Here is a 15494-nt window from a genome sequence, read left to right as displayed (position 1 = left end):
TAAGTCCAAGATTACCTATGTTTTCGTTGGATTGATGCAAGGAAAAGGTTTGTTCCTGGCGATTGCTCTTTGTTTCAACAATGAATTTTCCAGCAAATTGTGCCAAAAAATCAATAAATGAAAGATAATTTTTTCACTATTTATTCATACCACCAACGCACCAAAAACAATGCACACACATCAAATATATAAAAATTTCAATCGGCAGATTTTCTTTGTAATTGACACTTCATTTGAATTCGGTGCAAAATGGCTAAGCTTAGTAAAAAACCAACGAAAAATATCACAGCATTTTAAAATACAACACATCCTCAAACTCATCCCTAACCCTGGATATGACAAAGATAAATACATAACAATATCAAAGCCCACTTTTTTTAATATGATCAACATACTGACATATGTGCTTTGTATCTGTAAGCACCTCGTCAACAGCATGAGGTACCTATGGCTGGTTCTGATCCCTGTCTCTTATTGCTAAAAGGTCATTCACTCGCAAGAGCCACACCACCTGTCATAACTTCTGAAGTTGATCCACTGACGTTCTTCAATTCTGTCTTTTCAGACTTGTTCAGTTTGATTGGCTCTTCATCAAGTAATTCATCATTCATACAGACACTGTTAATGCAGACAACATTGTTGGAAAATATACCAGCTGGCCCCAGGATTCTGTTCTGCATGGTCAATTTCATCCTCTATGTCTGATGGAGATACAGTCGGATATGAATTTAAGGTTTTTGCATTTAATGTTTTTCTGCATTTAGTGTTTATTTTTTGGGGCTCCGATCCATTCCCTATGCGAGCAATGTAAAAATGATCCTCATTTAGTGTCTCCGCATTCTGCGTTTTTCCATGTTTAAGATTGTAAAATATTTTCCTGCTCAAGATATTTTTGCCAGATTTATTTTTTCATTATGGTTGATTCAAATAATAATCGAAATCTTTGCATTTCTGTTCAATAACAAGAAAATTCTCGTTAAATTTTAGCAAGAGTCGATTGAATCTACCCAGGAATGCTTCTTCATCAGCATTCTCTCGCAAATGTGGCACTAATATCTTCTTAACTTATGTCTTTATGTGATGTTTCACTTTCCTTCAAAATTTCCTTTTTGTTTCAAATTGGATCTAAAGATTCGGTCTATTTGAATTCCTTATCATTAAAGAAAATAATGTTGAAAGTTTTATTTTAAAATTTCAAATATTAACAAAAGATTTCTTTGAAAAAATTAAGTTTGTTCCATTATAAAAAGTGTTAAAAGTACATAGTTCAAAACCAACTATTTTCTAACCTGTTTTTTATTTTCCCCCACACCTCCCAGGTTTTGGACCTGGTTTGACATTTCTGGCTACTTCACTGTGTGACTGAAAAATATATTATTTATTAACAGAAAAACATTCCAATCATAACAGGCCCTAAAAGCCGAAGAAAATGGCTGATCCTCTTTTAGTGTTTTTCTGCATTCAGGATTCCACTCTATATCTGTGGATTTGGATGTTTCCTGGCCATCAGGTATGATAAGAAGAAAGCCATCAGGCCATCTTCTTATGATGTAAAATTATGGTGGAATTAGGCATTACTTAACTCTTTCCTGCCGCACGTCGGGTGGAGGCGACAGGCATTTTCATGCACAGAACACCTGACATTGGGTATAGCTGTTGCAGATTTTTCAAAGCAAACAACCAGACATATGCTCTCGCTAACACAAGGGAAGGGAAGTGACTGCTGAGGCAGCAATTGTGTGATGCACTCAGGCCTGGCCTGAGACCCAGCTTAGCGAGTCCTTAGGGCCACTCCTCGGCAATGAAGCCCAACCCTCCCACGCATTTATGATCATCCTCACCGCAGAAATCCATTATGAAGTGGTTATATTGTCAATATAGCCACTTATATATTGGATTCCTGAATCCCTGAAGACGATGGGCGAGTTGTCCATCGAAATGTTGGAAGGAGAAATGGAAGACCTGACCCGGTGCGAAACCCGAGAAAACTTCATTGCAATTGTTCGCCGTGAAAAAACCAAAATTTATGTTGTTAATAGTTTTTCAAATGGTATATTTGGTGGTATACTACAATTTTTTAATACTTTGAAATGAATTCTTTGTTTTGTGCTGTGCGTAAGCGATTTTTAAATGAAATTTTAGAATAAAAAATAACGGATTTCTAGGTGTATAGCCTTAGTACCTTATGTTCACTAACTTTGTCAGTATTAATGCTAGAAATCTGTTTTGAATCCCACAATGCTTAAAAAAATGTTCGTTATTCCTTTAGAGGAGTAAATTATTGAAATTCAAATGCAATACTTGGTTGAAAAAAACACTGGTACCACAATAAGTTGACTTTGGATTCATGCTAAGATAGGGTTAGAGGGTCTAGACCAGTGGCTGGGGTTAGGGACGGGCGTGCCCGGGCACCCTGTTGAGTTGGGTCCTAAATCTGAGTGACGAGAATACCAGGGTCAAAATCCACCCCAAAAAAGAGCTCCGTACATAGAGCATGTGGGATACAGAATACGGGTCTTCGCTATTCCGTTCCTATACCGTACTTTAATCGTAGGTATTTAAATCACCCAGGGTGCTTTAATTTGGAGGCTTTTGTGCAGACAATTAATAATAATAATAATAATAATATCTTTATTTGCCCAACGATCTAGTACATTCGCAATGGTCAAGATATAAGGCACGTCAATAATACATGTAAATACAGAAAAATACAGATATACATAATTAATCAGGAATAATTACCTGTTAACATAAAGAGTTAAAATTCATCACCTAAGTATTCATCAACTGAATAATACATTTTAGCCAGAAGTAGTTTTTTTAACTTGGCTTTAAACAAATTAGAATTATTTACATTTTTAATCTCCTTCGGTAATTTGTTAAAAAGTTTGATGCCCATTTCTGTGGGCCCCATTTTAGTAACTCTGGTGCGTACAAAATTGTGATGAATATCACTTTGCGATCTAGTGTTATGGCTATGTACACTGTTATTGAAAGTGAAATTTTTCAGGTTATTCTTTATATACATAATAGTTGACAATATATATACACACGGAATGGGTAGTACAAGCAATTCTTTAAATATTGGTCTACTGGGCGACCTATAGCCTTTATGAGCAATTATTCTCATGGCCCGTTTTTGTAGACAGAATTAGTAAAATATTTTTAGCGTCGTAATCGCTCACTGAAAAAAATTCAAAAAATTATAAAAATTGTTTGGCCTTGATAATTATTAATACGTACTTTCAATTTTCTCAGCCATTTAATTATGTTTGCTCCCTGTATGCCGTGTTTACTAGTTTATCAGCCTGTGGTGTTTCGCAAAACAGGGTCCTACACAGGTTCCTGGGCACTTTTTACATCTGTATCTTATCTCATGTCTCTTTATGTTTTTCTCACCCACTACACACTTTCTTCTTTCAACCCTAAATGTTTCATTTTGTGGGTTTTGTTGAACAAAATGCCATCTGGTCAATCGAGGTCATTCCTTATTGGTACCCGAGAGCCATCCTTAGCACTGTTCTAAATTCTGTCTTGCTATGATTTCGTTTGCTGAGATTCAAATATTCACTAATGGGTGAAATGTTATGGTGGTAAGGATCTTTTTTACAACTTCCTTCCTCTTTCTATCCACAAAACAGAGAAACCTTTCCTTTGAGCCATGAAAAAACCTTTCCTTGCTCATTACATTATGAAAAAATGGGCTCTTTTTACATCTCTATCTTATCTCATGTCTCTTTATGTTTTTCTCACCCACTACACACTTTCTTCTTTCAACCCTAAATGTTTCATTTTGTGGGTTTTGTTGAACAAAATGCCATCTGGTCAATCGAGGTCATTCCTTATTTGTACCCGAGAGCCATCCTTACATGTTTTCCGATGAAATGCATTCTGAAGCTTGGTACTTATTTATTCCCATCGATATGAGCCTTCATGATATGGCGGCTAGGAAAGTGGTGGACATGGACATTGTTCCACATGAGCATCTGATGAATTTAGGTAAGGACAGTAAGAGAAGGTTGGGATGTTGGCAGGAGGATTTCATAAAAACGGTTTTAAATCTGCTACCAAAATAGAAGAAAGCTGCAGAATGTGGAGTATGCAAGACTGTTAGTTTAATATTGCTTGAAACAAAAGTGTTAATGAGGATATTAAACAGATGAATAGAGGCAAGAACAATTGGGGTAGAGGGCGCTTTCAGGCTGCGCAGTAGCAGATTCTGGATGCGGTCCGTTGAACGCTACCAATGCTTCGAAGCCCCTATTGGAAAAAGTCAATGGGAAAAAATTCAATTGAAATGTTCAATTGAAAAGTGACAAATTTCAATTGAATTTTTTTCAATTGAAAAAAAAAAATTCCATTGAAAAATTTTCAATTGAAAAATTCAATTGAAATTTGTCACTTTTCAATTGAATGGTTCAACTGAAAAAATTACAAATACATAAATACATCCAATATGGTATACTCATTATTAGGTAGAATATACTTAACATCTAAATTTCACGAATCCCGATTTCTGAATAAATAAAATATGTGAACAAAAATTAAAGTTGAAACATTTTTAGAAGCAGTGTCATGAAAACTTTAATTGGGCTTTTCCACATCTTACATCACTTCTCACAATCATGAAACTACATCACTGTGCAGTACTTTTACTTCAGCAAGTACGGTAAAACGGGGTGAATAGAAACAATTTTCAACTTTGGTTTGAAATTTTGCATATTTGTAGTTGTTCCATATAAACAATTTTTTGCCCAAACACAGGTCTCTGTTAGACCTATTTGTTTATAGTATTTAATTTTTTAAATTTTATTTGATTTTAAAGAAAAAAAATTAAAACATGGTGTTTCTATTCATCCCGCAAATGGGGGTGAATAGAAACAGTACTTAAATTTCATGTTTTTTCTATTGAAACAAATCGGGGGTGAATGGAAACAGTCAAATATGGTATTTTTAATTTGTAATGGATAAATACAAATTTATTTCTCAGCATAATGATTTAATTCAGTACATAAACAAAAGAAGTTACATAACTTTAAGTAAACAAATTGAATAGGTAGACAATTACCGTATTTAACTAGATTAAATTATGATAAATAAATTGTGAGATCAGACCGGTCATCTTTGAAAAATTTTTCTAGCGGGGTGAATAAAACACTAAAAATGATTTGTTTCTATTCACCCCATAAATTCTGAAAACCTAACCTAAAAAATATGAATAATTTTTGAAATATTATTGTTAAAGTTAAAGCTTAAAATAAGCCTGAATCTTTTATATGAATAATTAAACTATGTTTTTTACAGCTATTTACTTTTAAGAACACTACGTATTCTGACTTACCTGGAAAGTTCAAAGTGGATTAAAAAAAACAAGAATCACGTGTTAAAATTCAACATGACAAACAAACAGGAACCAGTGCTGCCAACCAACAAACCATTATTTCACTTTCAGCCAAAAGTGTACCAATCTAAAAAAAAGTAATAGTTGCCGTTATTTACCCATAGTTATGTAGGAAATAGATTATACATAAAAAAAAGAAGTTTCGTTTCTATTCACCTCAATGTTTCTTTTCACCCCGTTTTACGGTAACAAATGTAACTTTTATATAAATGAATAGTGTTCATTATTATATGCGTGCAGTCATAGGATATGCATTCTACACCGGTAGTTCTAACAGGTAATAAATCAATAGATATGGTATTACATTACACCAATTTACTTAGTTCTTCTTCATTTTGTATCCTGATTATTTTGGTGTTTTCACCTTTCCTAACTAGAATTTTACCACTTTTTTAGTACATAAATTATAATTTAGTCCTTAGGCACTTATTCATGTCTGCCACAAAAATTATAAAAAATATATCAGACTTACGTTATTATAGATTTTTGAATTTGAATATCTCTTAGTCAAGGTGGTATTATTTAAATCCTTTTTATGTGCTATTAAAGAGTGTTTTACTACCTTGTTATAAAACTTAACAACAATTTTACTAGATTTAGCTTTTGCATTCGGTGTTACATATGCATCTGAAATCGAGTTCTGATCAATCTCTATGCCAATATCAATAGTAATATCAATCACTTGACTTCTCAAGATTTCACTATTGTCATTATAACTCACTGATATTCCAACTATTTCTAATTAGTTCTCTAATGTTTCTGTTCCAGAATGTTTACTCTCCTTTGTAATTCAGTAATCGTGTTGTCTTTGTGTTCAAGTTGCTCTTTAAGGTCGCTGATGTTGTTATTAAGATCGGTCAGAGTGTTTTTTAAAGCATTAACAGCACTCACAATAATACTAATAATAATAATAATTGTAATAGAATTGGTATGTCAGATTTGCGTCATGCATGGAATAAAAATAAAGCGGATAGGCTATGCGGATATGAAGTTAAAATTCAACCAGTTCGTGAACATCAAACACAAAAACAATAGCATTCGGCAGACGCTGCGCTCTTTTAATCTTGTAACGGGTAGCATTCAACTACCATTGGGTCGTAGATTATTGTGAATTGTGTACAGTGTTGTGTACCGACAAGTAAGTAAATGTTGGGGAGATGAAAATAATTTGTCAATATTGCATGGAGTTAAAATACAGCGGCGGATTTACTCAATCATATTGTGATGGCGGAGAGGTACAATTACCACAATTACTGCTTCCACCAGATATACTACGCTTATTAGTTTCAGGAATAGGAAACGGTTCTAAATATTTTATGGCCAGCATTGAAAAATATAAAAGATGTTTTCAAATGAATTTTAAACTTTTTTATATTTTAACAGCGTAAAAAATGAAAAAAATACTTCTTAGGTGAAATATTTATGTTGACAAACTGTATTTTTTAGTTAACGTGGATGAATAAATTATATTCATTTGAATCATAAGAAAGTTTTATTTAATGATCGCATTTAATGGTGCTAGGCCACAAGTGGTTGTAACAGAATACAATTGAAGGTAGTTACCTATTAATGACATAGTTATCTGTAACATAATGATAAGATAATCCGTGGAATAGTTGAAAGACGAAGAAAGAGAGAAGTCAAATGTTTGGACTTCCAAAAATAATTAATGACCAAAATTTACCGAATAGCATTAGCCATTTCAGAGTTTAGTCGAGAAAAACTAGTTGTAATTGATTTTGGTATTTATAGATAGTAATACGGTGATTCAAAGCTAACCGGGTCATCTAGTAATCTATATTCTATAAAGTCCCCTAACGACCACTCATTCATTCATTCATTCACTCACTCATACAAATGTTTGGGGTGAACCAGACGAGATACGGCAAAAATTCTAATGAAGACCCCCTCTAAAATTGTCTGAAACCCCAGGAAAAATTATGAAAACACTAAATTTACAATTATTTATCTGTCTATTCATATAAAATTGAGTATGGGGATAAGTTCAAAAAATGGCCACCAAATTCCAATGGCGGCGCGGCAGTCATACAAACGAACAATCATAGCAACATATTTGTTTATGTAAACAAGAGGTGCTAAATTGGGAAAGAAGATAAAGGAATTAAAACGAAAAACTGATAAATATAAGGAAGGAAATAAGGAAAATAATGGGTGTTACAGTGGAACGTGGTCTCAACGTTTTTTGTACTTATTTGAATTGAATAAGTTAGAGAAACTCGTAGAAATTAATTTGACTTTTTTAGCCCCTCAGAAAAACGTTTCTCTTTATAAATATTTAATTCATATTGTAGCCTACGTACCATGCGCTCGTTTTACGTGAAAGTGGAAATATTGCTTATACCTAAGCTAGGCAGCTTAAAAGTAAACGATCCTTAAGTAACAATTGTTACTTAAGTAACAATACTTACTTAAGTAACAAACAAAAAGTGTAAGACCTCCCACAGTGAGCATAACAGGCCGCAGGCCTTATTCGGGGGGGCAGGCCTTATTCGGGCAGAGCCCCCCAAGCGAGCAAACCGAGTCAATAAAAATATATGCGTTGGATTAAAAATGGTACAGTTATTGTGAAGTAGAAAGATGCGTTTTGCGGAATCATTTTCTTTACCTTATTATTTTAACGAATTTTCCGCGCCACGAAGGAGCCAGATGCAGTGTAGCAAAGCGTAACCTAACGGGCTGAACACTAAACGCTACCGACTAAAGTATTGGCTGACGAGCTAGTTAGTAGCATGATAAGTTAGTTGCTCTCAGTAGCTCACGAAATAGAACCCATGAATACCATAACTTTAGTGGGCGACTTAAAGATCTTAGTAGCTGACTACGTTAGTCGCCCCACCAGCACCCTGATTATGTAACTGTGAGAAGGGTGAGAGGGATGTGTCGTAGCTAGGGGCAACGCGATTCCCACGACGGAAGGTGATAGCAGCGATTATGAAACCGTGATCGCACTCTTTATCACGTTGCGAGCGTCATCGGCCCATCACGTTCGAAACCGATGGTGACAAGCATATGCTGACTTAAAAACGAGCACTAAGCATATATTAGCAAAAAATGATTGTCTATTTATTTAAAAATGCCCTATAATCGATTAAAAACCAATAAAATTCTTAATTATTTCTACTGGAGTGCTCTCCCCAGACGGCACAGGAAGTTTTCGTACCTGTATACGAGGGTGGACCATCAAGATACAAATATCGCGCTTAGGAAGTTACTAAAAAGGTTTTGTGTCTTTATTTCCTTTAATGACGAAAAAAGATGCAAGAGGACTGGCAAATTCATATGCATCGATAAAATTGTATCTCATCGATAAAACTGTATTCGGTCTGGGACTATTTTCTTTCGCGGGTGGTGCCATCTTGCCATATCCTCCTAGAAAGATCACATGCCTTCACAAGCTGGCACAAGCCGTTGGAGATCGCATCGTTTACGTCACGTCTCACCACATTTCAGGGATTTTTGTGGTTAAGTTTGTGAAAAATAGAGTGTCTGGTAATGGTGAAGTTTCCCTTATTCTTTAATTTCATTCACTGGGCTTCAGAAACGTGTTTGTGAGATATTTTTGTTAAAAATGCCTTTCGTGTGTGTATTGTCGGGATGTAATGGAAACTCCGGGACATGGTTCAAGTTTTTAGCTTTCCAAAAGATCCTGAGTTGAAGAAGTGCATTTGGTCGATAAGAAGAAAACATTTCACCCCTACGAAAAACTGTGAGGTATGTACTCTTTCTCGCTGTAATTATTTGGATGTAATTTTAAGTTAGAAGTGGCTTCGGGATGTTGATGCATCAACATCCCGAACAATTCAGTACTGAAGTACTATATAGTAAGTACTATATATAGTACTATTCAGTACTAAAATGGTGATTCAAAATATTGTAGCAGCAATTCTTTTGAAAATTCTTGCATTTTAGTTGTCTTTTTTGTATAATTCATTCGGTAAACGTGTGGTTAAAGGAGAAACTAGGAATAAGCTGCCAAGTTTATAGGATCGAATATTGCTTCTTAGCTTGCCCTATGGTGTATTACACGTCGGCTTTCATCATTTCAAATTATCTTATGCTATAGTGTAAAACAATAAAAATATCAGGCATACAAATATTTACTATATTTACGAGCCTAGTAATTTGATTTCTCATGCAGAAATACCAAAAATTGGAAATGATTTGACCTAATAAGTTACATGGTATTTTATTATTTATTAATTTTAGGTGTGTGAGCTTCATATCGCACCTTGTGAAATCAGAAAATAATCTGTGGCCTTGGACGAGAAGACGAGGAGAAAATTCTTGTTGAATTGAAGGTGCCCAGATTGGAGGAAGGTACCATTGCTTCACTGTTACCTGTCGCCAAGAAGACAGACATTGTGGCAGAAGTGACATATTTGTGGATGTGGATTTGATTTGTGCAAGTTGATGCTGTGATAGTGGACGTTCAGCGGAGAAAGTATTGAAGATAGTTTTTATGTATCGACCAGTCCTCTTTTAAATAATTTTTTATTTCGAAAGAGAATAAGAGCAATTGATTCGCTAAATTAGAAGTGGGATAGAAGAGAAAATTGGAAATATTATTGTGGTTGACAATAGAAAATACATAATATATGTATTGTATTTCTGTGGGTTTTTTCTTTCCTGCCTCTTTAAAATTTCTTGTGGTGGTGACTTCATGCAAAGTAAGTATAAAATCGGAGGTGTGATCTAAGAGATAACATGTTTTATTTTACAAGTGTTTATGCTGGTGATTTGGCAGGACTTTCATATTTTTAATAGGTTGATACATTTACTGCATTGACCTAGAGACTTTTACTCATCTCAAATAAATTTTCAAATACTTTAGCGCCTGATATGGGTAAGTTTTAGTAGCTGAGACTGAACTATACGTTAATTTTTGCTTGCATTTTGATGAATTCGATCATACTAATAGCAGATGTGTCAGCAATCCTGTTTCATCGGCAATTTTTATTAAAAAATTTTATTTCTTCAGGCTTTAGGGTAAGCTTTTTAATGCTCGTGGGCTATGTGATGTCTTATTTAGTGTCAAAATTAATAAGAATTTACTCTTATTAACATCTCAAGGTTTCCAAGTAAGTACGAGCCTTTTAAGAATGCTGGATGCTGGGGATGCGTGAATTAGCCTTGAGAATCTCATTTTTCGCAGTTATTTAAGTGGCCGAATAAGTTTTGTAAGTTCTCGATAGGTAAATAGTACTGTATCATGGCAATTAGAATTCATGATATAGTATTATTTACCTATTGAGAACTTACAATAGGAGGGAACACTCAAAATTAAAAATTGGTTTTCGTTATTTAAAACCAAAAAGATATGAATGAAAAACACACACGCAAAAGTTTAGAGCTCAAATTCGATTTTTAACCGAGATAAGTAGCTTTGAAAGTCCGCTAGGAGCTTCGGCCACGCCCACGGCGCGAAACGTATTTCTATTGGCTGACGCCGCGTGACGTGTGAACCTCATGAATGTCGCGAGAGTAATGCTTGAAGAAGCCGTGAACACACTGCGTTCGTAGAAATAGTGGCCAAAAGTTTATCGTCATGGCGAAACACAATGTTAATTTTGTTCTGGCAGATACCAGAAGTGTACTGACATTATTAACAGGGACTCTGGACAATTTTTTGTCTAAAAAAGAATCATTTCATTGAAATGAAACTTCTTAAGATGAAATGTTTACACTTTTGAAAGAGACAGTAATCACAGCAATTATCGTGGATGTTTTAATTTGTGGACTTACCATCACAAAATCCTTTATTCATTACTGGTTTTTAGTTTTCGGATGCAAATTGTGAAATAAATGAACAAATGTGCTATGGCTATGGCTGTTTTCTTGCCCTCTGAAGGGAGGAAATTCGGGATTCTCTCCGTTTCTTTTAAGATTAGCATTCAAATTTCGTTGGAACACCATTTTTTTAAAGCAGAGGTCTCGCTTTAGCCCACTTATGTTCCTGATAAATATTCAAGTCAGTTTCGTACTATGAAAAATGGTAAACAATTGTCATCAAAATGAAAGAGTAACTCAGAGATGGGGATTTTTCATGAAAATATCCGTAAGTTCACTTATATTTACATCACAGTTACACGTACAGTCACTTTCAAAAGTTTTAGGACAAAGCTTGTGGCACCACTTCTGCTTCTCAAGTAAATTTAGTATCCTATACTCCTTTCGTAGTTATCTGCTGCACTCCGCTTACATTCCGCTTGTGATTATATGCATGCACACAAAGGGATAAATTATTTTATACTGCAAATTTATCATTCCGCTTCTATTTATGTAGGGTGTAATGATTATTTCGTGAGAATTTACTGCATACTTGCACCGGTTTTTACCCTTAGTGGTTAAAGTAATTATTATATGATTTTTGTCATGTGACGGCCGTAACTCGGGTCGCCGCGGCGGCGGCCTAGTGAGCAACGCTTTGAGCTGGGATAGTGAAGATTGAGGGGTCGGGACTGTCTCTCATAATTTTTTCTGCTCCTCTTTCTGATTATTAACAGGTTATTTATAATCGTAATTTCGCTATATTTGATACTATGGTTTTATTATTGCCGATGCGAATTTTCAAAATTAAGAGAAAAATGGTGGACAAAATCCTGACGTTAGCATTTACGTACAGTTTGAAGTCTGGCGACAGGGGTCACACATTATAATTTAGTATTTGTTAATTATTCTTTTTCGATTAATGATATTTCAAACTATTTGCTAGTATTCATTCAGTACGCATTTGCCTTTGGTTTCTCTGCTTTGCTGTAAGATTGGAAAAGTTAAAAAAGAAAGAAAAGTTATTATTTACTACTTGTTCTTCTATTTATAGAACTGGCGGCACCGGGAGTCAAATGTGCTTCTTACTGTTTATTGTGAGTAATTCGATATCGTAGTGTTCCTGGAGTATAAATTTGAGATTATCATGTATTAGTTTGTACTATTTGACACATTACCAGGTTACGGTCGAAGATCCTTTCCGTTGCAGTGGTTGGGTTTTAATGCGCAAGATAGAAACAAAGAGTGAACACCAGGGCAAATATGCAGTAAATGCACGCGAAATAATCATTATATCCGACATAAATTGAGGTAGAATGATATATTTGCAATTAAAAAGTGAAATTTCCCGTTGAAAGCGTATATATTTAAGCACATACGAAATTTTTGCGATGTGTGGTCAAAGACAACCAAAGGAGTAATGGAAACTAAATCTCTTTGAGAAGCAGAAGAGATTTACATTAAAATGGCCCTCATACATTCTATAACAGCCTATTTCTGAAGGAATATGCTGTCTCCATGCAGCGTCGCACCACTGCCTTCCCAGGTCTGGGTCGTTTCGAACAACAAAAAATACTTTTCTGGCGTTTAACGAGAAGAAGAGAAGTTTGAGATTCACATCTCGGCACACAACAATATACATAAGGTTTCCTCCCACTCATTAAAATTCTCCGTTTTATCTTGTATTTACTTATACTCGAAATAACGTATACAACAATGCACTCCTTATGCAAGCAATGCAGATATCATGAGGTTCACACGTCATCAACATGGCGTCGCCCGAGAAATACGTTTTTGGCGCGGAATTCAAGTTAAAACTTCAAACTGCTCTAGGGGCGAAATTATTCTGCGCTCAGTGGTAAAATTTGGTGAGAGCCTTTCTTACACCCATTGCTTTATAAATCAGACAAAATATTTGATAGTGTAATCCCTTCTATTCATAATGATTCATAACATTCTCGCTACGATTGGTAGCTATCGATTGTGTTGCGTTCGATACATTTTTCGATCGTGCGAGTTACGATATACCTAATTTTCGACCCAATCGATTGAGATTAGCCTGAGTGCTGTGTTCCTGCGCGCTTCGTATCCTATCGTACGTGCTTCATAGCGGACATTCACATGCTGCGTACGCGCTTCGTCGACAGGCCGCGAATGGAAATTATCCATTGACGAAAAGCGACGGAGCGGCATAGTATCCCCGTAGTCAATGGGTACTATGTACATACAAATTAGATACGGAGGGTTCTGTGCCGTCTGGGTCTTGACATCATCAGTTGTCCACGTTGTTCAATTGTTATATGCGCACGGTAGTGAATTCAATTGAGCTGCTTTATTTCCACACAACAAATTGGAAAGTACTGCTAATTGAAGTACATCCGTGATTCAAACGTCAATTACTTTATATCGAAGTTTAATTATGAACTGTTGTTGAAGTTTATTCGGGATTGCCACCGGATAAGGTTCTCCATCTCTGCCGACGTTTCGATGGCCGAGTCGTCCTGGGTGATCCCACTTATATAGTATGGGCTCCAGGTCAGGTGACTCGTGATTGGTCCGCCTTTTCCCGCCTTTTTTCCCGGGCTTCGCTGACATATTTAAGCACCGGTTTCCAGGAATTGCTTAGGGCGTAACCAGCATCACGGTTCATGGTATCAGTCGTCGTCCGAATTAAAATAGCTTCCTTGGTCAGCCTTTCCCAGAATCTGTCCACAAGGCACAGGACCTTTGTGTTCTCCCAGCGAATGGCATGGTCGCGTGATATACTGTGCTCAGCCTCGGCGGATTTTTCGGGTTGGCCGAGCCTGAAATGCCGCTGGTGTTCCTTCATCCTGGTGGCGATAGTCCTTCCTGTCTCACCGACATACACCTGGCCGCATTCGCATGGAATCTGGTAGACCCCTGGTGTCATGAGGCCGCAGGGATCCTTGGCCGTCACTAGTTGGTTTCTAAGTTTTGCAGGTGGGCGAAAATAGGTTTTAATATCATGCCTCTTGAGTATTCTAGCTATTTTGCATGAGACGGTCGAGACGAAAGGTAGGCCAGCAAATGCTATTGGTTTTTCTCCTTCTTCTTTGGTGGCGGTGTTGTGGTTGGTGAAGGCCCTTTTCAGGGCCTTGGAAATGTCTCTTCCGTTGTGGCCATCCTGCCGGAAGATCTTCTTCAGATGAAGTAACTCCTTGGGGAGACTCTCTGAGTCACAAATTGATTTGGCCCGATGGATGAGGGTGGACATGACTGCTGCCTTTTGGGAAGGATGATGATGACTTCGACCGTTAAGCTCAGACCGTTAAACCTCAGATCTTTCTTTAATTATGAACATTTGCCAAGTACGTTCTCCAACATATCAACATCGTTTTACTCAACAGATTTGGGCGTTACTTGTTGAAACGATGTTCATGGTGAAACAAAACTCAGAACTATTCAACAAACTTTTATTTTAACAGTCATGGTTAGTCTTGATAATGACGGTATAAACGTCGAAACTAGTAGACTGTTAAAATAAAAGTTTGTGGAATAGCACTGAGTTTTGTTTCACCATGAACATCGTTAAACTCCTTTTCGATTTTTTAATCATCATAAATCAACTATTAACTACTTACATTCAAATCGCTAGCGCGATTACACTTCCATTATCATTTCAACATTAATTAGTTTCAATCCAAGGTCACGACTTTTCGGCCATTCTCTACGATATAGTAAATATAATGACTGCTGCATCTCCCGGCGAGCATTAGCATAATGGATTACGTTATACATCGAAAAGTAATACTACACTTTCCCCATAACTTTACCATAATACGAGTACTTTATCATAATATTATCTATTGGCGAAGCGAAGTACTTGACTTTGAACTGCATCCATTTTATGTTTTCGTGGTTTGTTATTGTTATTTCAAAGACTCCGCAGACGACGCATTCTTGGACAGAGATGTGTCGAAGGATTTCATTGGCTCTTCCGATTTCTCAATGGTACCAAACTCACGCGTTCGTACCAATATGATACGCGCGATGACGGTTGCTTACATGATCGCGCGATACAGCGGAACGTGATAGGAGAACGTGATGGTCATCTATCGCCGTCGTCGCTGTCACATTTACATAATCGAGGTGCAGCGTGTTTTAGCAGAAAGCTATGAATACGGTTGTAAGGCCCTGTACCAGACACCACCTGAGGGAGGCAATGGCGGCAATTTTACCCCTTGCTCCAACGCCGATTTCCCGTATTGATTATGGCGCGCCGATAGCGCAGGCGTCTTCGCCGTGTCTTAAATGCCTGCATATCACGGTGGGGCACAGTTGAGTC

General features: G+C 36.4%; 1 protein-coding gene across 1 annotated transcript; it reads right to left on the bottom strand.

Moving 5' to 3' along the window:
- Positions 1-485: 485 nt before the first annotated feature.
- LOC124163040 lies at positions 486-14423 on the bottom strand. The gene is made up of 2 exons (XM_046539823.1): positions 13794-14423; positions 486-674 (listed from the first exon to the last, which is right to left on the bottom strand). Exons 1-2 carry the CDS (start codon positions 14421-14423, stop codon positions 486-488), a joined length of 819 nt encoding a protein of 272 aa, XP_046395779.1.
- Between the last annotated feature and the right edge of the window lie 1071 nt (positions 14424-15494).

This window comes from Ischnura elegans, chromosome 7 (genome assembly GCF_921293095.1).
Source record: "Ischnura elegans chromosome 7, ioIscEleg1.1, whole genome shotgun sequence".
Lineage (NCBI taxonomy): Eukaryota > Metazoa > Arthropoda > Insecta > Odonata > Coenagrionidae > Ischnura > Ischnura elegans.
This window is presented reverse-complemented; position numbering and strand designations above follow the sequence as displayed.

Bases quoted from the DNA above. Each gene is read 5' to 3' on its own strand.
- LOC124163040 (XM_046539823.1), bottom strand. From the start codon at position 14,423: ATGTCCACCCTCATCCATCGGGCCAAATCAATTTGTGACTCAGAGAGT. The intron at 675-13,793 runs GTGCTTAAATAT...TTGACCATGCAG, and splicing joins TAAGCAATTCCTGGAAACCG to AACAGAATCCTGGGGCCAGC.